The 27,351-nt window shown below is 34.1% G+C and overlaps 1 protein-coding gene across 3 annotated transcripts in view; it reads right to left on the reverse strand.

The window, feature by feature from the left end:
• Positions 1 to 737: 737 nt before the first annotated feature.
• TNFRSF19 (TNF receptor superfamily member 19) overlaps positions 738 to 27,351 on the reverse strand; it is a 69,855-nt gene continuing 43,241 nt past the window's right edge. For all 3 annotated transcript variants that reach the window (XM_009686559.2, XM_009686558.2, XM_068930221.1), the window contains 5 exons: positions 10,527 to 10,691; positions 9,127 to 9,252; positions 8,214 to 8,316; positions 5,660 to 6,060; positions 738 to 3,128 (listed from right to left, as the gene is read on the reverse strand). In XM_009686559.2, coding sequence (XP_009684854.1) covers positions 5,667 to 6,060; positions 8,214 to 8,316; positions 9,127 to 9,252; positions 10,527 to 10,691 — 788 coding nt within the window. In that variant the 3' untranslated portion in view covers positions 738 to 3,128; positions 5,660 to 5,666. The remainder of the gene's footprint in view (positions 3,129 to 5,659; positions 6,061 to 8,213; positions 8,317 to 9,126; positions 9,253 to 10,526; positions 10,692 to 27,351) is intronic.

Genomic DNA, 27,351 nt, shown 5'->3' on the forward strand with positions numbered 1-27,351 from the left:
TCATACACAATTATTAAATCACATATGTTTCTCTTCCTTCTCAGTCCAGTGATATGTCAATTAAACCATGTCATCCCTTTCTTAATAATTTGCATTTGTATAGCCTTCCAACCCTATAGCACTCAATTTCTGCAACACTTTTTCACCATATAAACCTTCTGGACAATGTTCTGAGAATGGCCTCACTAGTTATGGGTCATCAGCCCTCTCTGCTGATATTCTCCAATTCCCTATTTCTTCAGCCAAGGCTTGAAATCACTCTTAGCTGCTGCACTGCAACACTGCATGTTCTGTTTCTGTACTGATCAAGTGCAATGATCAGTAGTACATCCTTTTCTGTTTTCAAAAATGCCGCTACTCTCATCATTTACGTATCTTGTCTGAAGTATTTTAGTAAGTGGAGTACTTGGGTTTCTTTTCAAAGAGATAGATTATATAGAAAGCAATTTGTGTTGCTCACCTTTTTTTTTTTTTTGAGAAGAAAAATTTTGAAAAGATTTTTAAGTATCCGACTTTAAGGATTGATGTTAACTTACTGCTTCTTTAAAGTCCTACAGCTTGGAGAATGATGCCAGTGTCAAACAGCATGCATCTCAAAACAAAGATGTACCAAATCATTCCACAGTTTTAATACAGCAGTCTGTAACTAAATCAATAGGGAATTCTGCTAAAAACAGTTAAAGATCTGATCACTATCTTTGTATAGATTATTATTAATTTGAAATCAACAAACCAAGACCGATTCATGTAACGTTTTATTCACAAGTAGAAAAAGTATTACAAAATGATTTATACATGACTTTAATTTAGATTCTTTAAAGGAGCATATAAAATAGCACTGTAAGCCCCTAAAAGTGATATGCAGACAGTGTAAATGTGGTGGTAGTGTATGTTTTCTATTGGCATGTACAACATTGCTTGCCACAGGCAATATAAAAAAGACCAATTTGGTTAAATTAAGGAAAAAAGTATATACACAATATACATATATATTTAAAAAGCACTCTTCCTTTTTCCTCCCAATTTGCTTTCAAGCTATATGTCACTCACTTAAAGAATGAGTGCTTTTATCTAGAGTTGCCGGACAAAAAAATTAAACAAAGTGTAAATTCCAATGGGAAAACATACTTACTGTGGCAGATGCTGGCAAAATTTTTGAACATCATAGCATTTTAAACAACTGTTATTAATGAAAAGTTCAATCTCCACATTCTAAAAATATCTTGCCATATACTGAAATGCACATTGGATTTTTCTTATTTACAAATTATATACAAAGAAGCACACATCTCTTCATGCAAATGCAGCAAAAAATAGTATTTTGTCATTTCTTAAATGTATGAAAGTATCCAAAGAAACTATTCAAAACTAATTTAACTTGCATATATCCTTTATGGTATGTAGCTGAATAATTGTACTATTTGTACAGCTGCATATTTTTCTACAATATCAGCAATCAAAATGTGGTCTTTACCCCATAAAAAATCAATTATGTAACTTATTCACTTACTTTGGTTCAGATTTGACAATTTTCACTCATGATTTTTGCACACATGAATAATCTCAGGGGTTTTGGCTGAAGCATCTTACTGCCTTGGCGGCCTATTCTGGTTTTAACTATTCTTTGCAGGTTCAGCTTTCTACTGGGTGTTTCAAAGAAAAAGGTTTTTCCGTTATGGAATATGAATACCGTCTCATCATTTCCATTGCCATATAAACCATGTGTGGAAAGATGTGTAATATTTATTGCAGATGTGCATTTGTTTTGCTGATTGCTTTGCTTCGGTCAAGGCACAGTGGGTACTTTAAAGAATATTTGCTAGAGTTCACAACTGACAGATTTGAGGCTGTCGAATGCAACTTTCAGTAGAGGTTATGAGCTTACTCACAGAAGTGAACACTATTTTAGGTACAAAAAGCCTGCAGAACAAATGACATTTTAGGATACGGTGTGACAAACTGCCGTTAACAAAATTGTGAACAACAATTCTGGCAGAAAAATAATAATTTACTAGGCATGTGCATAGGTTGAGGATTCAATTCAGAGGTATTTCGAAAAAAGTTATGAATTCATTTTTATATTTTGTGTTGAAAAAGCAGATTTACAGAAAGTACTATAGTGGGAAGGAGAGAATGAAATGAATGAAAAGAAGGGCTATCAAATGAAAAGATGAGGTCACTATGAAGTTTGACCCTCGAAAATAATCCATTACCATAAATAATTAGTAACAGCTCTCATTTTATGAATACTTTCATGGCACACCTGCTATAGTTTGATATTTTGGTGTGACAGATGACTATTATTATTCCAGCATCCAAAAAATACATGCTATAACACCAAGTGCTGTCTTCCAATACTGATCCTACCAATTAAACACAAAACCCCTATATATAGGGCTGACTTTCATTAACTGACTTTTATTAAACTAAATCTAATTTAAAGCTAATCTCCTGCTATGTAAAACAAAACAATGCCCCCTCCCACAAATGTAATAATTGGATGGAGGGGACTTCAACCATACGTATTGTAACATGCAAATTCTTTAACTCCCCAAACTAGCTTATTGACTATAATGGAATACATAATAAAAGGTTCAGTTTCTCAATAAATGATCCTTGCATACATAGAAATGTTTAATTTTTAACTCCTTCAACAGCAGGAAACTGAGTTAAAATTAGAACCAGCCAAAAAAATCCTAATGCATGCATAAATTTGCAAGCAGAAAACTGGCAAAGTCTTGTCCCATGCCTTCTGACATCTGTAGTCATATTTCAGATACCCATCCAAATATACTAAGGTATTTTCATTTCTTGCTATATTTACACATACTTTTAAGCTCACGCCATTAGACGTTGTGAGAATCAGAAGGAATAGAAGGTTCTGTTTTAAAAGAGATGCAAAAGATCATGGATCCATTCTCAGGATTCTCTTAGGATGCTCCTTGAAGTTTCACTTTACAGCTGTTATGGCTCAGATGCAACTGCGTGGAAGATGTGAAATGCTGCCAATTTTTTCAATTGATTTTGAAACCAGGCAACGTTGAGGACCAGACCGTGTTTGATGAGAATTGGCAGAGGAGCATTAGGGAAGCATTCAGTTTCAGTGCTGAGAGAAATAGCTTGGCTTCCTAAAAGAAAGCAATACAATAGTGGTTACATAAACTCATAAAAAACCTGTGTGTACTTCTACACTTGACTAAATGCTAAAACAGTACTGCTATGTTCACTGTTTACTGTAAAAATTCACCTAAACCTGAAAGTTGAACCTGTATCAAAATACTAATTTTTAAATTTAAATTTGTAGTCACACAACTAAAAATACGCTATCTTCTGATACTTTATTCAGAGTTATTATTTATTTGTGATGTAATAATGCACTATGGCCCTAAGTAAGACCATAATGCAACCATGGGTACTAAAAAGTTCACACTTCTGCCAAAATAGTTTAAAAAGACAAGTGAGATTAAGGGCAAAAGGAAGAAAAGAAGACAGACTGAGATATGATAATTTTCTTGGAGTTGTAAAGTAGGTCCAAGGCAAGACAAAGACTATGATTCAGGTAAGCCTAGTCCTGGTCCAGTCTCTCAAATACCACTGAATTTTCTCCATCAAAAATTCATATATAATGATGCAGGATAGATTTTGAGTATGGAGACATTGTACAAAATGAATCAATGAAGTCTAATGAAGAAGAAATAAATGAAGAAAAATCTAACCCATCCAAAGCATCTTGCTAATTCATAATTATACTCAAATGTCAATATTAATACATGCTGACACATAAACATCAAAGAATGAATGACTTTGAAATGTCAAATTAAAAAAGATTTCTACATATTTATACTTCATCAGGAAGAAAATTTACAATTTATACATCATAACAAGTGTGGTGAAATATAAATTAATTTTTCTAGTGATATTTTGAATTTCTGTGGTTCCATTCCTCTAGTAAAAACTCTAAATCATATTAATCACATATCTCTTAAGCCGATACTCAGTTTAGCAGGCAAAAGGCCCCACACTTTTTTAATCACGTTAATATGGAAATATACTCCTTTAAAACATCAAGAGAGCGTTCAAGTTCATCGATAAAATCTGAAAAACAAGGAAATAGAAGTGTAGAGATTTGCAGTCATAACCATGCCATTATCCCTTTCTGTACATACCTAGCGAATATGACTAATGATATCTGGAATCTACCAGAATGAAACTATGACAAATGCTTATATGCCACACGAGCACTCAAAGATAGACATTAATGACTACTCATCTTCCAATGTTACTGACAAAACTATACATTACATTTCCAAACTTTACAGTAAATGATAAATAATATATTGAGAAAACTGTATGTGACTTAGATCTAAGTTTGATATTTTTCAGTCATAGCAGCAGATTTTAAGGGTGATACGCTGATTCCATTGAAATCAATGGCAAAAATTTCTTGACTTACTACTCTGTTTACCTTCCTTTTCTCCTCTTGAAAATGTCATCAAAAGAGTTAAGGCTTGATTTACAAAGAATTAAACTATTGCACTTACATGTTTTGAGCATATGCATATTTTTGTTAGATACTAATTACTTTCTACTTCTTATTTAAGAACAATAAGAAGTCAGCATTAAAACTGAATGGAAGAGGATCAAAGGAAGGCAGTTTTATTTCTGCAGGTGACCTGAAATTTTCATAATTACAGATAGAATAATTTTCTTAATTAAATCTAGTGGATTATTAATACTAGTAGCAACTGCTTCTGTTCGTGTCTGTGGACATGCATAGGAGATTATTTCACCTTTACAGCCAAAGTCTACATAACCATTGAGTAATAATACCAGTGCCCACGCCACACTTTGTGATCCTCTCACAGCTTAGCTACTTGTTGCTCCAAGTTACTTCCAACAGTAGAAAATGCCATGTTTAAAATACACACCACAACTAATGCTCAAAAAGATGTAATGATAATGCAGTAGCAGGGTGACTTTTTATGATGTTTACATTGTTATGGTGGAGATAGTTGTTTATTCCTTCTCATTTTAATCTGAGACCTGACTTTACTCTTAGAATTTGAACATGGCGCTTTTTTTAGATTAAATCATGTTTATGTTATACGGGCAAATTGATAGAATGCCGTATTTGATGATATGGGAATATGAATGGCATTAAAAGGCCTTTGATTATCTCTTCTCTTTCTGTTTCTTCTGTAGTAAATTCACAGAGAAGGGTTTGTGCATATTTTTAGATGATCCCTTATATATCTTATTTTTCCTTTAGGATGAGCAAAGTCAAGTCCTCATTTATTCCGTCATAAACACAGACCAGCCTCACATAATAGTTTAGGTATAAGGCTATTCTACTGATTGTTTGCAATGAACTTTAATGAAAAAGGCTAATAAAAACTAACCGGTGTACAGGCTCACTCCTGTGTTCTAGTTCACATTATCTCAACATAACAGTTTGAGTAATGACACCTTTTACATTCAGTTGATATGAAAGTGTGAAAATACTGGACCTCTCATAAGGATGCAATTTACTTTAGCAATAGGTAGGTGTAACCTATGGAGAAACATAATCCCATATTTTTTTATAATCCTATTTTACCTAGCTCTGTGTTCCTGGAGGACTTCTACATTCCCATTCCTTGTTTGTAGTTATGTTTCTTACCTCTTTATTAGTCTGTGGAGTCATTTGCTGTTCCATTGTGCTTTGTCTTTGGCTGCTTTTCAGCAGCCACTGACTTCTGAAGCGATGAAATCTCTATATATGTTCTATGTTTGGAGATTTCAAAGGACTTTGCAATGCTTCCATCATGAGACTTAGCTGAAATAAGTACATCACTTAGTTCCTGGTCATTATCTGACTCAACAGTGGCTGCATTTTCTGTCTCAGGACTGCAAGAATTTGGACCTCCTCCAGCCAGTTCTGAATGTGATTCACAGAAAGAGATGCTGTCACAACAAGCTGAGTTTTGCATAAGAGGCCAAGCATCTGAAATGTCTCCGCAAGTTGAGTGTGAAAGAGAACCAAGGAAGGTAGGAATCATTTCTCCAACAGAATCAGAAGCCCTGTAAAAAAATAAAAGACACACGGTTTCAAAAGCATTCTAGAAAATATTGTCAATATTGTAATTATTGCAGTTAGTAATGACATGTATTTAAAGATGATGACTTTAAATAAGATGACTCTTAAAGTTAAAGATGACTCTAGAAGTCTATGTACAAAAAAATCTTTTGAAAGGAAAGAGTTTGTCCCTCAGACTGGAAACAAAGAGAGCTCTGGAGAACACTATGAAAGGTAAAGAGGATTGCTAGAGCCCTTCACACGGTGAATTCAGGGCTCTTGAAAATGTGAACTACAGTGGGGGTTGTTTAGAAATGGGATGGAAAAAAACGCAGTAGTGTTCAGATACAAAAAGACTACTGCAAAGAGGAAGAGATTTATTTGTTCTCCAATGCATGTGTTGGGAGCGGGGGTTACGACAAGATATAACAGGCTTAAATTGCAGCAAGAAATATTTTTGAGAAGACTGTGAAATCTCCAACACTTGCTTTTTTAAAAACAGGCTAGACAAAAATCTAACAAGAATAAAAGAAGTAAAGTGGATCCAAACTGGGAGAAAGGAATAGACTACACGATTGCTTGAGATTCCTTCTCTTTGTGTAATTTCATACTGAACGTCCATTCACTTCAAATTTTTCAGTTATTTCTGTCTAGCTTTCAAAAGGCAAACAGAAAAGTTTTTCTCCAATTCTCTGTCATGTAGTAAGGTCATAATATTAAAGAATTGCAAGGATTCTTAATTCTTAGAAGAGTAATTTTTATTTTATGCAAAATGGAAGGAAGTAGAAGTAGAAACTCAATAGTCTAACCCAAGTGTATTGAAGGTTCACGGTTATACTGACGTGTCTGACTGCACTACGCATACCTGTCTCTACGGAAACTTCAGGAAAGTTTTTTTAATGTAATATACTAAAATAAGTATTAACAACATAAAAAATGTTATACTAGTATGTTTTATTTCGAAAAAATGTCTATTGAATTTATAAAACTGTAAATGCCATGTATTAAGTCTGATATACAGTAATAATTTGTGTGATCAAAACTTATCCCACGTTAATAGTACTTATAATAGTATTTAAGTAGCCTTACTCATTTCCAAAACATGATGCTTTATCAGCTTAGATATATACACAAAGCATTTTTATAGATAAGGCCAACAGTCAGGACATTGTACCACAGTGGAAGGAAATACATTATTTTGGCAAAGGAAATTGGAGCAAACACCATTTCTAGTGGAAGGAACTATGAGATCTTTGATGTCCGCATAACATGGATATGACATTTATTTTTAAAGCCTTAACCAATAGACCCCTCACAAATTTCACAACTCTCAATTTGCCAGCCTTGGTGGTATAAAGGGATGACTCAAATCTGCTGGCATTTAAACAAGTTGTTATAAAAAAATTTAGATATTTTGCATCTTATGCTTGGGTCACTAAGCCACCTTGCATAAACAGTACCTATTAAGAAGCTGCCTCTACATTTTCACTTATATTTGGCCACAAGAACAAAACCGCTAGAGACCAATTTAAACCTTACATGGAAAATAGTTCTACTTAGAAGAAATAAATACATCCTGTATTAAAATCTGTAACCAGGAAACTCTGAATGAGACCATAAATTTTATATAATTAGCTCACGGAACTGGTGTATAATTAACTACTACTGTATTTACATTCAGATGATTAGGAGCAAATAATTGTTTCTATCTGATAGAAAACTCAGAAATACTAAATATACTTCAAGTCTCACAGTCATTAAGTTTGTAAAAAAAGAAAACCTTCATGATACTTATAAACTGTACCATAATCCCCCCAGATTCATGGGATTATACAGCATCTTGCTAACTGTGCCAAAAGAGGGGGTCAACAAAACCTCTGAAGTAGCATGGAGTGAGAGGAAGAATATCTGCTTTTAAGAAATAGGAGTCACTTCTTCAGAGAAACTGATTTAACACCTCAGCACTTACTAAATAATACGTGAGCAATATATATTCTTTTCTCAGTAAATGCAAGATTTTTCACCATAAGCAGGAGGATATGACTGTCATTCTTTAAAATCCTTTGGTCAGCTCCAAACACTTACTGTATCCTGTATAAAAATCAATTTTATTGCATACAAAATAGCTAATGTTTAATAGTCATTTATAAAAAGTTACCTTTCATGAAGTGTAGTCTGTGAGTGGAAAGCACAGCTGTGACTGCTGTGTTCCATGCTACAGGTCTCATCACAGCACAGTGATGGAATCAAGTGAACTGGTCCTAAAGAATAAAACCTCATTTAATAATGTAAAATGTACTAAAAGCTGTGCATAAATGTAGTTTCTGTACTCTTTCAAACTTGAGTATTATTTTGCAAGGTACATTATAATATATGGATTGAGAAAAGATATTTCTTATTGCAAAAAAAAGGGTTCTTTCATTTATTACTTTAAAATAGAGTTACTTTACTCTAGGAATAATAAAGACACCAGTCATGATAATTTGAATATCTACTTTCTAATTTACTTTTGATTTAGGTACATAGGAGAGCAAGTACCACATTCTGAGGGTTAATGATATTTAAGCCTATGTTCTTGTGTTAAATTATACATTGATCAATGTCATAAATGCATCTGTTCTGATACTACTTTACAAAATCTCATTTGTTCCGGCTTTCAATGTGCTTTAGAGTTAGTATGCTCTTTTCAGATGCTGTCTGGTAGATCATTCATATCAATTTAAATCTCAAAGGTGGATCTCACACTATTTTTACCAGAAAGAAATAAAACACACATCTAAAGAAGCTTTTATTTAAATGAAGGGTCAATTGAAGGGTCAATTGAATGAAAACAGGAGAAAAATCATTGCCAAATAGCTACTTAGAAATTCTATGTGTTTACTGAGAAAGGCTTTTTCTTATGACATTTACAACCATTCCCAACTAAAAGGACATAAGCTAAGTTCACAATGTTAGCTTCGTAGTTAACGCTAAATGTCACAATTCAAACGTTAGATAAATGTTCATTATGAGCTCTAGTTGCTTGGATTACTCCTGTTCTATGAAGGCACACTGAAGTAGATGTAACGTACCACATGTCTGTGATGTGCCTCTATGACACTGGCAACATGTTCTGTGATCATACTCATTTAGCCGTGATCTATCAAAACATGACAATTCAGAACCATTGTAGTGAATATCTTGTGACCTCAGAGACCCTTTGGATAAAATGAAATGAATGAAAAGATATATTAGTAAATGGCACCATTTTTCTTGTTCAGTCTCCTATATTCACAGAACACACAAACGTCATAATGTACAGTATTTCCATAAGTTTTTCAGTCAGAAAGATCTACTATCATCCACCATGATGATGTGGTTTGACATAAAGCAAACTACAAATTTTGCAGCAAATCTGAGAACAGGTGGTTCATCTACAGCCTCTTTTAGGAAGACATTTGCTCTTATCTTGATGTTGATTTGAGAGTGTACCTTATTCATTGTTACATTTTCTCAGCGCTTAATGATTCTCAGTGATTCCAGTTTGAAATTTTCTGTGCCTAACTTTCAGCCCCTGGGATTTTTTTTTAATGTTATCTTAAAGAGATTTATACTAGCAGTAACTTTATTTAATCTGTATTTGTAGGCCAGGGCAAATTAGTTACTAAATTTCTAACTAACTGAAGACTGCACTTACTAATACTGAATTTCTTAAAACTTACATTGTAAAGCATCTCCTAGGCTAGGAACAATTCTTATAATGCCTCTATGAATCTTTGTATTTTTGCTTGTGCTGGAAGCAGTGATGACTTCAATTCCTCCTTGTTGATATTATTCTTGTTTGACATCCAGGATTTGTTAAATATTATCAAAATATTTTAATAAAAGATTTTTTAAATGATGAATGAACTAGAGTGCCTTTCAGTTTTATCTTTTTTTAATTTAAATTAAAGGCCAGAAAATGTTTATTTTAAACAATCTGTGAATTACATTGATGAGTTTTTTTTTTTTTTTACTTTACAACTCCAGTTGGAGTTGACTCCATTAATGATGGACCTATCTCCATTGACCACATTCATTATCTCGTTGAGAAAATCTATATTTCACAATGGAATGTGATGCAGAGATCGTCCAAGCTGGTATGTCCACGTCTGCATTGCAATTCTGTGATGCCACTCAAGCTTAGATTCCAAATGGCCCAAATACATCTGTGCAGCCTTTAAGACAGTATAGTGCAGAATTAATGCAACTGGACTATTTCTGGACATCTGCACAGCAGTTTCTCAGCAGAGCATCCACACATGAGCTCTGTACATGTGTGGATTTATAGTCTTAGGCTTGTGCTAGCTTGTTCATCTCAACACTAAGCTCCCCTACATGTTGTAGATGCATCAATCCTCCATTTTATTTATTCATTTATCTATAAAAAGATCTGTCAAACTGATACTGATACATAAATATTACAAAGAGACAGTAATAGTTGGAAACTTACAACTTGGTTTTTTCTCCATAAACTGCCTCTTACAATAAATAACACACAGAATAAGAAGAGCTAAGAGCACTGTGGCAAGTGCACTGCATATAACAGCTGCTAGAGCAGTATCTCGAGGACTGGAAGCAGTTGATGGGATCTTCACAAGGTTTACTTTGGTGGTGCCTGAAATGGAATTAAACAATAATTAAGGCAGAGTGTAAAAATTTTAGCAATACATATTCATGTAAATGGAAATCTAAGAAATATAACTACAAGATGTTCTTACCATAGGAAAAAAAAGGATGCTCCAACTGCTCATGTATGAACATTAGTTGTATATATAGACAGATAGATATCTTATTAGCAACTGCATTAAAAAAAAAAATTTTTTTTAAAAAAATGGATTACTAAATGAATGCATAATAAGTGAAGATGCACACAAGGACATTCTGACTGTCCATGAGAACGGAATCAGTTCTTCCCCACGAAAACAAAGACCTCTCAATTTTTAATTAATGACTTTAACATTGAGAACATATCCCACTGTATAGCTGAGAAAGCTTTCCACTAGAGGGAGTCACAATTACATGAGCGTCCCTTAACAAAGAAGCTTTCTAAGAACCAAGAAGCCCGCAGGAGTTCAAATGGTATCAAAGGTGCCATATTGCTTCACTGTATATGCTATGACATCATGATCATTTCTCAGATGAAACCTAGGATTTCAACTGGGCTAACTTTTTATGCAGTGATAGTTTTAAATACAAATAATACCTCTAGCTTTGAGGAACATTGTTACAAGTGTAAAAGAAATGAATACTATCAAAAATTTAACTGCACCTATTAAATCATGAACAGCCTTTTTAAATTAAATTCTTTTTTACAGTTTCTTAATCCTGATAGGTCATCTGTTTCGATCTACATTGAAGGACACATCAATTCAACAATGTTTTATGAGGAAAAGAACAAAAATTTGAGTATTTCTATGACAGCAAATTTTTAAAAAACCACAAACTGCATTTTATTAACTTAGGAAAATAAGTTAAATGTGCCTGTTTCCCCAAAATCTTTGCTTAAAACTTAAAGACTATAATTTCCTCAGAAATGATCCTTGCTGTCATAACTTTTAATAGGGAGATAAATGTCTGCCAGATTGCATGAAAATCACAAATCAAATTGTACATATAATAGTTTGTTATCCTAAATCTGCAATATAATAATAGCAAGAGAAAATAGAATAATTTTGTTAGGGCAGTCAATGGAATCATGTTACTCAGGAATATTTTTCTCAAATAATTATGGTATTTCCTTTGCATATATCAAAAGTTTATTTGGGCTCCAAAGAATTTAAAATATAGTATTGCTTTGTTATAATGAGTAGATAGCTTGCCAAACAACTAGGTATTATTTTTGAAAAGCAAGTTCATTATGCCCAATTCTAAATCTGCAGACCACTTGCACCAAAGAAAATACTAACTTCTAAGAAGTAATGAAACCAAAATTAAAAAAAAAAAAAAAGAAAACACTTTCTGAGGGTTATAGCTACAGTTACAGTTGCTGGTAAGTGGGGGAATACAAAAACGTGGAGAGGTCAGATCAATGTTAGTATTAAGAAGTAAGAATGTTAATTGTTAATTTCTTGACTTGATGTTCCATTAGCATCTGCTCTAATTCTATTTACATTTGTTTTGTACTACTATGTTCTACTCGAGATCAAAGCTCTGGAGCACAAATTTAGAGCAAAGTTTTTTATGTCATTGTAACTTGCCAAATGGGAGTAGGTTATTAAAAAACAGCATATCTCAAAATTCAAGTCAATAAAGAGGCTGAAGTCTTCTACATTAAGTGGAATTGCATTTTGAAACTGTCCTCATACTGAAATTTTAGCATTTTCATTATTATGGCAGATGATCTATCTATTATTTGTGGTTCAAGTAACAATATAAATGCTCTTCCTACTTCTAATTCATGGTTAGAGGTACTTTTCCTTATTACTTTAGAGATTATTACCTGTCCTTCTCTTTATGTTCTTCTATAATACCTCTTACTCGTAGATCTAAGTACGCTGATCTGTTTTCCAGATCTTCAATGTTATTAAAAAAAATAAGCAATCAGTACTGTAATCTTTTTTGCATCACTTGAAAGCTGCTCTTGGCAGGAGAATTACACTCTTCCACAGAGAAAACTTTTCACTCAGCTTCTAGGATTCTTGTAGCAGTAGTTTCAGGTTTAGTTTTAACAGACTGCAGCAGTTTCTGCCTGGTCTATAAAGTTTTAGGTTATAATTCTGAAAGAAGCAGTAAAATTACTAAAAAAGCTATCTATATAGCAACATTTCTAGCTTCAGCATAAGAATTAAAGACTCTATTTTGATACCAGGTTTTCAGTTTTGGTTACTTGCCTGATCTAATCTTTAGAAGGTTAAGGACAGCGTGGACAAGTACTTAAAAATAAGACAATAAAAAAAAGCTAGTGATATTAACTGATCAGAGTTTCTTCAAATATTTTTCATGTTAACATACCTAGCTATGTTAGTGTTCCTACCTAAAAGAACTAATCAATTTTTTAAAACTATAATTAGTAGAAAAAATTTGTTGTTAATTTTGAAAGCAAAAATATAACTAGATCACCAAAGGTAGGGCTATTTCACTTGTGTCGCTCTTCATTTGCTCCCAAATGTATTTATTTACAAATATTAATTATAATAAATATATACATTATATAATATATAATATAATATATAATATAATATATTATAATAAATTAATTAATTTATTATTACAAATAATAAAAAATGAAATGTATTTTAGCCATTTAGCTATTTAAGATTTATTTTATTTAATTGAAGTTTTTTTTTTTTACTTGAGAAAGCAATCCTCTGTTCCTGAGAATGTCTACCACTCATCTTCACCTTCAAAGAACTTTTTAGAATAGCTGCTATGAGCAGTCCATTGTACGGCAGCTCTAATTATAACGATAGTGATCTTCCCTACAGAGATCAACGTTTCAGAAGTGGATTGCTATTGTAAAAGTGGCCCATTGGGCATTACTGAACTCTGCTTTCAATGTTATTCAGATATATATGCATTTTCATAAACTCTCTTCCTTTTCAGACTCACAGACTTAATGGTCCCATTTCATAAAGCAAGGATGTATGTGTTAAACTTTAAATTTGCACTTACATCTATGGGATTCAGGCACATGATTAAATTTAAATACATAATTAAAAGCTTTGTAAATTGGAAGTGATACATTAAGAAAGGAGGGAGGAGGTGCAAGCTGTTTTATGACTCTAGAAAGCATCTGCCTATTATGCATTACAAAAATAAAACAGTAAATGTGTTTTATCTAAAAAATAGATTTCATTTTCTAAGTTTTAGTTACAACATATTCTGGAACTGTGCTAGTGCTAAAGAATACCCAAAATATCAGACTGCCTCCTGCACAATTTTGAGAAATAAGCCTAAATATACTTTATTTCCTTGACTAACCATTAGTACATTCTAATCTTAGTTTACGCAAAGGTGTGGTTCTTAAAATCAAGTAGAGCTTTTTTTTTAATCCAAGCTGGCTAAATAGCAATAACTCTGGTAAGACAGAACGTATGAATCCCAGCTGTATCACTATAAGGTCTGCCAATAAACAGAATAGATGAATTTTCAGCCAATTACACCAAACAACCAGAGACTGGACAAAATGTAAGAAGACTGGAATCAGCATGACTAAAAGACAGTTTTCTGTGGTAGATTAACCATATGAAAACAGAACTTGCAACATTTTAAGTTCTTTCCATGGATAAAATAAATAATTGCCAAAATAGAGGAGGATAAAATTCAAAAATCTGTTTGGGCTTTCTTTCAAAACTACAATTTTTACATCAATTCAATGTTGATCCATAAGGGGTTTATTCAATAAAACAAAGTTAATGAAAACTCCACTTAGACAGTGATAACGTGGTAATATTGCACAAAGCCATCTGTTAAAATCAGGACTGAAAATAGGATCCAAAAGTAAATCAAAATGAGTATTGCTGGGCAAGAGAGGGGAAAGGAATATTTGCCTATTATAAAAAGGTGCTTGCTCACTACCCTTATGCTTTTTGATTGGTTCAAGTTAGTGCTATGAATCTTAGTTTCACAAGAATTAAGGGCTCAGACATACCCTCAAGTTACAATAATTTAACAAGTTATTGCCTGTCAACTAAACTGCAGTAGCTATCTGTATGCGTGCTCTTGATCCCTGGGAAATGCAAGGCAATGGGACTTACCTTGAAACGCCTTCATTTCAAAAAAAGTTTAAAAGGTGTTTACGTTCCTTTAAAAGTAAAAATATAGCAATACCCCTACCTAGTCCTCCAATCTGCTTCTCAACAAGCAAAGAAATATTTTATGTGCAATTGTGATGTGTATATATAACACATGCATTATGTACATATATATAAATGTATATATATATAAAAGTATGTGTTATAGATTCTCCTGACGGTTAATATCAACAGAAGATAAGTTGTCCCAAGCATATTTCTGAGCCTTCACACAGAAGAAGATCGCCTCTCTTCTCCTGAGCCTTCAAGTAAGAGGCAAGCAACTTTATTAAATATTACTGTTAGAGACTGTGGTAAACACTGGAGAGAGACAGTCTCCCAACATCTGTAAAAGGACAGCCATTTGCGTGCATGGCCTACATCCCAAAGTTCATTGTGTCAAACCACATTTTTCAAATGTACTCCAAACTGCTGACTTTAAAGCATTTAGTTTCCAAGTTAGTGCCCAGCAAGTTTTTTGTTTTATTTTGTTGTTTTTGTAATTTTTTAATAAATGTACTTAGAACCCTTAGGGGAGAAAATAAGGCTACTCAAGTATTTATCCTTTGTTTGGAAGTCCTTAAAAATGTGCTTATAAATTGAAAGCTTTGGAATTTGATTTATTTATTTCCCAGCCCATTTCTCTTGCACTGCATATTTTTGCAGAATTCCGGTTGCTGATGGCCTTTTATGTTTAAAATGGTCAAACAATTACACTGTGTATGTGACTTTAAAATATGCATGAACTGTGTAGTATTGGATATACACGGCTATGTCTATAAGGTGTAATCAACCTCCATAAGACGTTCTTTTCATTTGAATAATTAAGAGATTTCAATTGCTCAGCCTATCACGGTCATCTAAGCTGATATATGGACACAAATATACCATTGTTCCATATATAAAACTTCCAACTCAGAGAAATATCTTGCCATTTAAAAATGCTAGTACATGAGAATAAATCCTCAAATCACTTGTACCCTCAAATAACCTGAAAAAAATCTGAAGGCAAGGAGAAAAAAAGGAGGAAGTGATAGAGAGGAAAGTAGAGATTGAAGTGTAGGAGTTAGAGATAGAATCTCTGTCATTGCTGAACTACTTGCTTTTTTCCCCCTTAACTGAGTATTATTAATGTGAGAAGATGGTATATCTCTTCTCCATAAACTGAAAATACTCAGCCTAATCTAGTGGCACAAAAAATATATTACTGTTAATATGACTACGTTGTTGCCAGCAATTACTTTTCTGGTTTTTACTTATAGCTGCTCATTTTGCACCTCTGACAGCAGAGGATGTTTAATATCCATTTTGCAGAGAATGCAACTTCTTTCTCTCTTTTCAGAAGTGTTCTCATGCCTGAAATCAGCAGCAACATTGTGTTTGTGTCAGAACATATGAAATTGCCAGGTAGAGTACAAAGGCTATTTTCTACTTCACTTCTAATTTGCACACTTAGCCAAATGCTTTTCCAGAGATGTCTTGGAGCAAGAATACAGTCCAACTATACTCACCATCATAATACATATGCTTCTCTTTATCTTCCCTCATATATAGTTATAGTGTTTAACAACTCTCATTCTGAAAAACTTCTTTCTCCAGCCCTGATGCTGGAAAACTGTTTTTTTGCTACTTTTGGTTAACTACTTAAAATCTCTAATGCATGTAGAATGGATAGATAAAGAAATCTGTTTGAACCTGAGATACCAGGAATTTTGACATTTGACACAAAATTTTCTTTTTCCATTTTCATATTTTATAGTATGTTAACATCTGGATTCTCTAATAACTTCACTTTTCACTGAGTCTATACCACCTGTGGGATATAGTATCTCCTACAGTATGCTAACATTAGCACCGATATGCTCTTAGATCAGCAGCCACCTTAGTAAAAGAGCCAGTTTCAAGTAACACAACTGCCCTGACAGACAACAAAATGATTTTTTCTTCAGAATTTTTCTTCCGAATGCACTGATGCTGCGACTAGTAGACTGTTAGGCTGGTTATTGTGATAAATTTAACATGTCCTTACAATTTAAGTTCCATACTTACAAGTAGCTTTGAAAATGTCCATGTTATCAGGATAATACACACTAACATAGATAAGGCATCATTAAGTTTGGGTTAGTGATTAAGAAGGACATTAATAGATTCAAAGTTCTAACAAAACTACAGATTGAACATAAGGGCCCATTGTTAGTTAATCAAGAGGCTGCATTCATTTTTTCAGCCATAGGCACCTAGTTTGTTTGAGATGCCCTAGTGCATCCTGCTTGGCCTCCAGAAGCTGGTTCTAGAAGGATGAAGGTTTTTTGTAACTCCTGTGTCAATCCGCCCGCTTCATGAGATGTCTAGGATGTCCTAGGGCACTTTGAGTGTCAATAGTGTTTGCCCATGTATACGTCAAAGGATTCCACCCAAAAGGTAAGTTTGATACAGTTTTTTTTAGAAAAAAGTAAACTAGTTATTTAACTGTATAGTAATTGTGTTCTTCAATATGTATATATATATTCACACATATATATTCAATTTCACATATATATTCAGTTTCAACAGCATGTGCAATATTCCCAGCAAAACCTGGAGACTTTTGATCAGAAATATCTTGCCAGGCTTTCCTCCAAATGATGAAATAGCAAAACAGCCACTCCACTAAAAATCTCAGGAATGACAACTGCTGCTGAGTTGACTGTATATGTGTACATCTTATCTTGAGAAACCATATTTGTTGCCCAAGGAAACAGCCACAGTTCCTTTTGGATTGTATGCATATATGTTTATATATTTCAGCAGTCATTGCTCTTAAGCAACAGAAGTTCAGTTTACTGTAGAACTATCTGTAGCCAAAGCTGATGAAAACTTCTGTTTTGTGACAGTGCAGGACTGTGCAGTGTTGTGTAAATACTAAGGCTTTGCTCAGAAAGGATACCAAGGTTGTCCGTATGCTGCTGGTGTAGCTCCTAACCTTACTTTTGCTTAGGTATCGCTACTTGCCATAGCTTCCTAGGCATCTCCTGTGAACCACCTAGTACCCAAATCTGGACTTTCATTTCAAAGAACCTTATTCCCTGTAATCTTGCTTCAGCACTGCTCCAGCTTACAAAGCCAGAAGCACTGATACCATGGCTGGCACCACAGTGATTAACAGGTATAGGCAACAACAGCAGTAGTTTCTGGCAAAGCTTCTTCAGAGCAGCAAAAACCACTGAAATATTTATAATTGCTGACACGAGTTAGGAGTGCTCAGCACACAAATACCACTTTGAATGGTGTGTGTACCATTAACATCAATAACGGTATGCAATCCATGGAAACTTTCTTCTCCAGTGGAATGAGCAATGTTCCTTCTTGGAGGCATTACATATTTTGGGTCACAAATCTTGAGGCATAAGAAAATTACTTCAAAATCTCAGAGCTGCTATAGCTTGTTCTTCCATCGTTCCCACTGAGGCTGTGAAAGCTGCTTCATCTTTTCAACAGAAAATGAAAGTATCCACATTCTGGATGAGCAGTCCCATTCCACCTTTGGGACTATCCAGCTGCAGAATAAAAACATCCTGGTGCAGTATTTCAGTCAATTAAATCTTTTCTTTTTTAGAGATATTCTGAATGGAGAGCTTAATAAATCCACATCTTGTAAAAATCTTGGATGATAGCTATAGCATTAAAGCCTCCAGTTCATCCTGCTGATGTTACCACTACTGAGAAAATTTATTTAAGAGACACAAAACAGAACTGAAAGTGGATGATTCAAAAGATGAATCCATGATTCTTGTTGGAAATTCAAGATTCCTGGCTGCAAGGGTTAGAATATTGACTATGCTTGCACAAGAAAGCAGCTTTATTGAGCAGTAGTTAAATGAAATTTAGCTGAAGATAATCGACAGGTCTGTTTCTTTTGGCTCCAAATAACTATTCTGGAATATATTTAACTATTAATTTTGCATGGAAACAGTAAAAAGTTAAATGATGTAATGTGTGTGTAGGGAAAAATCTTTTTGGACAAAAAAACCCACTGCATCAAATTTTTTCAAATTGTTAATCAGGCCATTTTATAAACTTCAAGAACAGACTTTCTCTGATGCAGCTTCTCACTCAACACCCAAGCCATAGGCTGTGCTATGCCTACTGAAAAGTAAACTCTGGAGGCAATTCTGCGGCACAGTTTGGATAAAGGGCAAGGAGTTGAAATGGAGAGTTTTGAAAAACAGAATAACTGCTATTGCCATGACTAAGTGGGCACTATCAGATTCATCTTAGCATCTTCCTTTCTAAATTTTCCATTAAATTTCTGATGACTTTAAAAAGGAACTAGAATTGTAAAAAAATGTATGACAAGACCCTCACTTCCAATGCAAGAATAATGAGCATAGAATCTGGGTTGTGACTGCCTCTGGAATGGAAGTCTTGATATTTTCCACTTTCTCCAGACACAAATACATGCACATTAGAAAGAGCCACATTGAAGAATATTCCCATACTCTCAGTTTTCAGACTATATGTGCTCTCCTACAGACTTCCGCTGTGGTAATCTGCTAAAACACTGCATCCTAAGGAAATGTGAACACATGATAATAAATATTGCGAATGTAGATGTTGCAATGGTGCAGAAAGGGTTAGATTTGTTCTGGAAAAACAGTGATTGCGTTATTTCCAGTCATTTACATAAAAAGATGGGTGAAGAGGCTTGTATACCCACTCTATGGCCCTCCATTCCATAAGCAGACCATAAAAGCAGATCAAGAATTTGTACTGCCTAGATGCACATCGTTTTCAAGCGGGTACTTACTGTCATTACATGTTTTCCAAAAGAGAAGACTCTATACCCTTTAGAATCCAATGGTATGTTCACTAGTTAAATGGCAACGGCATGCATGTAAGTATAAGAGTCAATATGTCTGAAGGTTGTTTCCTTGGCTAACAGACTATCCAACTTTCAGTAACCAGTTAAAATTGAGCATAGTGAATCCAATATATACAGATTACAGATCTATCCTAAAAGGTTCAAACAAGATCTTACTTGTTGCTGTGTGATAAATTGGTAGATTGGTGCACGGTTTTTTAGTATGAATTGAAACATGACAGTGTGCAAAGCTCCATCCTGTAGCCACAATTAGTCAAACAGGATTGAAGGCTGGTTGAGAGGCTGACTCTTTATGCCATCACCTGGACAGAGAATATATGTGCTTCTCCAACTAGGCACTGCTGACAGCGAGTATGCTGTTCAAGTGCAAGTGGCACGTACACCCCACAGTCACTGAAAGGAATATGGCACCACATATGTTTGTATAAGCCCCAGTAAAGCAAGAAGTGAACTGTCAATCACTCATAAAAGTGTTTTTGTTTCCCTCTTATTAATTGAGAAATAACTTCCAATACTCCTTTTTCTAACACAATTATTGTCATCTTTGTCCTCGCTCAGCTGTGGTAAAAGTCAGGAGCACAGCAAAAGCTTGCTGATGACTGAAGACCTGTATCCTAACAATGCCACCATATTCTGGTATGCATTTCAAAGACAGACAAAGGACTTGATTCTTTGGTACAGGTCTCGAGTACCTAAAATCTAAGCCCTGAAATTTGTAATTTTTAAATCCAAGGTCTCTGTAGGGGAAATTGGAGCCCTGGATTACACCACATACTTCCTATACAGCGCAAATAAAGTTACATCTCATAACAGAATTTGAAACAGCGATCACACTGAGTAACATGGTGCCTAATACTACCATGCCCACTCTATAGATGTGCAGAGCAAAAAGAAACCTGGAGGAGGCTTCTGAACTTTGTTCTTCCTGTAAGTGATTCAGAGTGGCAGAGGCTTTCATCATAAAGACTCCAACTTCTCTCAATTCATAGTCCTTAAAACTGAAAACAAAATCTATGATCTTATTTTAAAATTAAATTAAAGGGAAAAGTCATGAGCATGGCTTATAATTCTTTTCAAATGTAACTCTTGAAAGAGAAGGTAATGATGAGATTTTTCTCCCTTCTGTAAAAGCCTAGTGCTTAAGAGCCATTAGTCATGAAGCAAGAGAGCGAGGTTCAATTGCCTCCTTTGCTTCTTTTACCCATTAGGCTATAAGCAGTTCTGGGTGAAAGCTTACTTCACTTCTCCAGCTGAAGTTACCCAGTTGTAAAGCTTCAGCAGAGTAAGCAACAACAGCTAGCCAACTGTCACATCAAATACACTTGTGGAATATGACAAAATTAAAGGAAGGTTAAAACCATACTAAGGCTTGCCTACCACTTTCTTTTTTCCTTCCAGAATTATATTAAAACACCATTAATTTAGGTTAAGTTCTCCAGGTGAGGCAAATACCTCTGAACATTAAATAAATAAATAAATAACTTCTAGCCATTTCTGCACTTTGGAGGAAAAATATGTTTGCACTGTGGAAAATATATGTGTTTATATAATTACAGACTGTTTCATAACACTTACACACAGCTGGGCTGAATTATGAGTTTGAATTAAGCTTGAAGGTACATAAGCAACCCCAATGGTATTTTCTAACTTTTTAATGTTCAATTTTGCAGCCTCAGCATTTTTTAAAAACACCTTTTTGTATGTAATCTGAAATACATGAGATTCAATTTAAGTTTTCATAATTTTATAACATACACCAATAACAACTTTTAAAGCTGTTATCACTAGCTTATTGTATTGAAATTTACTTTGATATTTGCAGTATAATTTACTGCAAAGAAAGTTACCTACTGTGTAACAGCAAATATACATGTGAAATCTATGTAACAGATGAAAAAGCTGTAGTCTGAAGTCAGAAACAAAAATAGCTTATAGAATAAAATACAGTTTTTAATGTACCACTCAAAGCTTTGAGAATAAAGTAAACTCATATAGAAAAAAGGCTGCTGCATACAAGATCCTTACTTTGTTACCTTACTGAATCTGAGACAAAACAAATCTTCTTTTCTAATAGAAATTAACAGAAATTATTCACAGAACACAGAAAACTCTCTGAAAGGATATCTTCTTTGAAAAGTGAAGCTCTATTGGTTAGATTCATCTGGCTGACGCAAACTTCTGCATCTAAGTCACCCAAGCTTTCTTTACATAGTGGAAAAGAAATAGACTCTTTCAGGGTGCAATTCATCTCCTCTGTGTTAAACACCTCCCTTGATCATTTCTCTCCACTGAATAGAAAGTGTGCCAGTTTACGGATGGAAGCATCAGAAATATCCACAGAATCCTACTCTGGGTTTCTCCAGCAAGGACTCAAGGGTTGTGGATAGCTTTTACTATTTTATCTCCCTGTTTCCATTCCATATCACTGTGCTCCAGCAAAGATGAATTCAATAACAACTGAGAAATTCATAACTGCTTTACAGCTGAAGAACCACAGAGAAGTAACTAGTAACTCAAATTCTGCATGGAATATAAAATAGTGTATAAGGCCACACATGGAATCATGGGTTTTGCCTATCCTGTGCTTTAAATGAACAAAAGTCCAGTGAGAAATAGCATATGCAATAATGTAAATAGAACCTATTGAGTGAATTGAGCGAATACAAGCAAAGGAGCCCAATTATAGTTGTCGGTCTTAACTCTGGCAAATTTTAACTTTGGAAAGTTTATTTTCTTAGAGTGGGGACTTTGGTTTGTAAGAAACTTTTCATCAAAGAATTTCAATTTCTTTTTCTTATGGGTACTCACTAATGTGGCCAGATTTTCACTAGATTTATTTTTTATTTAAGTTTTTATTGAGTTTACTTAGAATGAGTGGAAAAAATGAAAATAATCAGTAATGTAAATTCCCATTTTATTCCTTAAAAAAGAAAAAACACAATAGTATGAAAAAGATCAGGTGATTAGAAAGAAGGATATAGTCATTCAGTGTCAAATTTGCAGTTTTCATCTAACCTGTTACTGGCAACTAGATAAAATAAATTCTAACTTTAGAAGTCTAAAGGTTAGACATGAAGTCAGAGCTAGTTACCTTAGGTTCCCTTTATAACACACAGCCAGAAATAGGGATTTTCAGTGATGTGGTTTGTCTGAAATAGCCTGAAAAGCTACTTAGGATTAGATAAATTACCCAAGCGTACCTTATGTGGCTTGCCTGAACTCCTGAAGTACCTAAGTCTGTTCACTGATTATAAATGGGAGTTTGCTCTGACAACTTCAGTGCTAGGCATTAACTTTTATGTCCTTAAATCAGAGTACATGAATTCCATCTGAATTCCATCTACTGGACTTAAATGAAATCTTATCAAAGTTGGTGGATACAACCTTATATTTAAGGGAGCGGTAAGAAAGAGTTAACCTTTTCTAAAAAAACTCACAGCCTATACCTCAGACATAGGCACATGTCACTGCTACGTCACTGCTGCCCAAAATAACCTATGAGATCCCCTATGACTTTTGTAAAAGAGAAGGCTAGCAGAGCACTGCTTTAACACAAGTGACCCAGTAAGAAACAGAGTATGTTGGGCCCCGAGGCCCATCTCCAGAAAAAATAAAGGGGAGCAAAATAGAGAATGACAGCTGGAATCAAGCTGAAGTACGAGTAATCAATTAGAATATTAAGTCTTTCTTCTATTAGGCTGTTTGCAGCTCATGAGGTATTAGTTTATAATGGATCATTTTTGTTATTATTAAGGTCGTTGGTGCATGACTTGTTTTAAGAGTACTGAATTTTATCTTATTTCTTATATACGCTAATCCTCCAGGTCATTGAATTCCTCTGGAGTGATATTTCAGTGCTCTTTTCCTTTTCAATGATTTTCTGAATACAGAGTTAGCAATACTGAAAAAGTTTTATCAGAGATGGATGCCCTGTTTTCTACTGTTATTTGTAAAACAACATATTTAGCCAAGGAACATAACCAATAGTATCCACTAGCACAAAGCAGAATAATAATAAAGAAATGCTACCATGCTTTCGTTAGTATTATTTTATGCTCTCTTGACAATGATAGTTTGGATACTCTGTGCCCAAATACCATAGCAGTCAGCACTTACCTATATAGTAGGCACCCAAACTCAGTGCTGTTGATGTGGTATTAATGCAGCTGTTTCCAGCATGGGTCATTGCATCACAGAAATCAAAACTAGTATTTTAAGTTGAAATAGACTTTAAAAGCATGTCATTAATATATTTTAACTAATCATATCTTTCTAAAATTAGACAATGTCAAAAAATACAGAACAACAATTTACTGCAAAGCTACTATTACTTATTTTTTCAGATTGCCCCCAAGCACAACAAAGTACAATTTAACCGAAAAACATTCTTCAGCTTTACTGCAATGCATGCAATATTGCAATAACTTTGATTAACCTAAAGGCCAAGTTAAATAAGAACCTTGCAAACCTAGTCTCTATAATGATCAGAGAATTACTTTTAGCCACTGTGAGACTGGATCAAAGGGCTAGCCACATTAGTAAGTGCTCATAAGAAAAAAAAAAACATAGGAGGTAGTACTTATTCAGTACAGGTCAACGATTACCCTTTCTCTGTAACTCAGGAATTTCAAGTTCACTTTAATCTAGTGTAATTGAGCTAACCAGCTCTTACATTAAAAAGTAATGATTAAGTTATATTTCTTGCAGACATTCTGTACCTAAAACAAACATTCAGTATGCCTCTGGCAAAGAAGGATACTAATTATAGGATTGACTCATAAGATGAAAGGTTGCACAAGTTACTACTAGAAACAAAAGTATGGTAAGCTGGTTTGAAAAAAAAAATTGAAATTCTCATACTCTGCAGTTAAGATGAGAATTTCATTTTGTAACTGCACTTAACAGTTTTAAGAAACAAAACTAAATATGCTTGGAAATGGCTTGTTCATATTTCACATGATTAAATTAGACTTGAATACTGCAATTACAAATATTGCTATTCTATATACTCAAGAATTTCTAAACCTAATAAAGAAATGAGCTCTTTAAAACGAAATTTTACTACGCAAAAACATGGAAAACTAACTATTTTTGGTCACTCCAGCTTTACTTTGGTATACAAAACATGGCCTTGAAAAAGATATTTAAGGATTCATGGCTTTGCCAGGCAATGAAATCGTCACTCTTCACACAACGCCTTACTTCCCTGGTTTAAAAGGAATCATGAAAGAAACGTCATCAATGCCCCAAACATCTGTGGGGAAGGATATGAGAGTTCAAAAGTAGTTTTGTATTTCAAACTGAAGTTTCCACTAGGATTAGCAGATAAGGTTGCCAGCTGGGAATTAGAACAAAGATATGAAATTTGGGATTAGTATGTACTGATTTGATTTAACCTCCTGAATGCCAGATGGGCATCAGTTATGAAAACTCCTATTAACAGTTGCATGACCTTGTGCTGCGAATTCATGAAATAAGTGGAATTTGATTCAATGTATGTAAAAACCACTAAGCTGAATTTTCATCTCAAGATATACTTTTTTCATTGTATTTTAGTAAGCACCTTAAGGAATGTATTTTCAAAGAAACTTATATGGGAATTCTGTGTTCTTTATTAAATATACTAATGTATGCTTTAGTAGATAAAATGGATTACACATAATTAGTGCGATTCTCACACTGAAGCTGGAAAGTCAAGGCATTTCAGTGCAATTCGGCTTGGTCAAGTGTCACCTCAAGTTTACACAATCTGCTTAAAACCCTATGGGATGAAGATCATACATACTTTATATTTTAAGTTTTCAGAAATTATAAACAGAAAAGTGGCAGAAAATAACATTTCCATTATTAATTTATTCTATGATTTCAGTCTGTACAACAGAAGTCACATATGCTATACCAACTTACTCTGAAAATCATTTATTAATTATATTCCTAACAGCTTTCTAACTAGGGACCATTAATAATAATCTTCTAGATTTTATACCACAATGATTGTAAGGTTTTTAGCTTCAGTGTTAACATTTTTCTGTTTCCCCCTGCAACCATAACAAATAATTTATTTCAAAAACTTCAGAAATTACCACTTGCTTCACATCCTTTTCCTTTCTGTAGATTTTCTAATGTTGAAGAACGTGGTAGGACCTTATGCTATAACCTTCTCCTCATTAAGGGCACTAAAATGGCTTCCTCCTCACTACGAGATTATGTGTTTTCATGAAATCAGAAAATCCCTTTTCTGAGGTCTTTGTTCCTCTGACAGCATGGATAGAAATGGCTCATCACCTTCAACAATATTTAAATGACAATATTGTATATACTTTGCTCATTTAACAAATCAAGCTGAAGAAGAAGAAACTCTAATCTTATTAAAGTTAGATCTTTAAAATATTGTGAGGTTTGTGATAGTATCTGAATCTACAACTCTCTACAATTATTTTTAGGAGCCAGAAATGACAACTGTCACTCGTATGGGCTACTGGCAATATCTTCAGTATATTCCAAATATTAAATAGTTAAAAACAATGAAAGACGAATTCTCTGTTCTCAGAGTCCTGGCCTTCAGTGCATAGGAACACTTCTACACCCAGTCCTAGCACAAAGACAGTTCAGATTCACCCATATTTACAATTCTGAACTGTACATAATTAATTGGCTGGAAGAAGCTATTTCAGTACAGTAATACATCAACATTTGGGAAGAAGGTCGCTCACTGATTGAAATGCATGGCCAATTCTGTAAAGAGGCTCTGAAACTCTTCACAATCTTCATTTTTAAGCTTCACACCAATAATTAAAGTAATCATATAATACAAAGACATAATACAATTGTCTTTTTTGACAATCCCTGTAAAATACCCCTGTAAACAACTCTGTAACCCCCTGTAAAATACTCTACAGGAAGGAAAAAAAGTTTCTCCAAAACAATGCTCATCCGCAAGTATCTCTGTGTGCAACCACAGCCTTCACATAAAAAAAATCTCTTCTCTGTGAAACTTTCTAAGCCACATTTTGATCAGGAATAAATTTGCACAATCCTTCTGACATAGCCTTAATTATGGTAATGTGTGTGAATCAACTTAATGTGTGTGAATTAACTTAAAACTTTGTTTTGTTAAAAAAAAAAAATCGCATAGTATAATTATCACGTGATAAAATGAAAAGTTTTTCAATTTTGTTGAAAAATGATACAAAGAAGAGGCAGAGTCCAAGCACATCCTTCAGTAGAGCCTCCAGAACAAACTCAACCAAGAAGTATGTGTTAAACCCAGATTTTGCTTGGCTTTGTTCTACCACTACAAGGTCTATGCTAGTAAATCATGCCTTGATCTTGGAAACGCCACAAGTGCTTATTTATGTCTCAAGGACACTTAAGAGTTTTCAAAACTGCTCGCAAAATACTCAAATTACAAAGATACAAATATAGCTACAATAAAGGAAAGAAAAACAAAGAGAGAGTTTTCTAAATGAAAAGGTACAAAACCACACCTGTTAGTAGAGCAGATTACTGATTATTTCGTGCATACGCATCAACGATGCCTCTGGCTGCCATTTAGTTATTAAAATTTGATACGTAAACTGATTGACCTGTATGTCAGACTCTGCCCATGTACTCAGAGAAAACGACAAATGGAAAATACTATTCTCCATCTCTCCAGTCACATAGGATTGCTCCCTGATGTA

This window comes from Struthio camelus, chromosome 1 (genome assembly GCF_040807025.1).
Source record: "Struthio camelus isolate bStrCam1 chromosome 1, bStrCam1.hap1, whole genome shotgun sequence".
Classification (NCBI taxonomy): domain Eukaryota; kingdom Metazoa; phylum Chordata; class Aves; order Struthioniformes; family Struthionidae; genus Struthio; species Struthio camelus.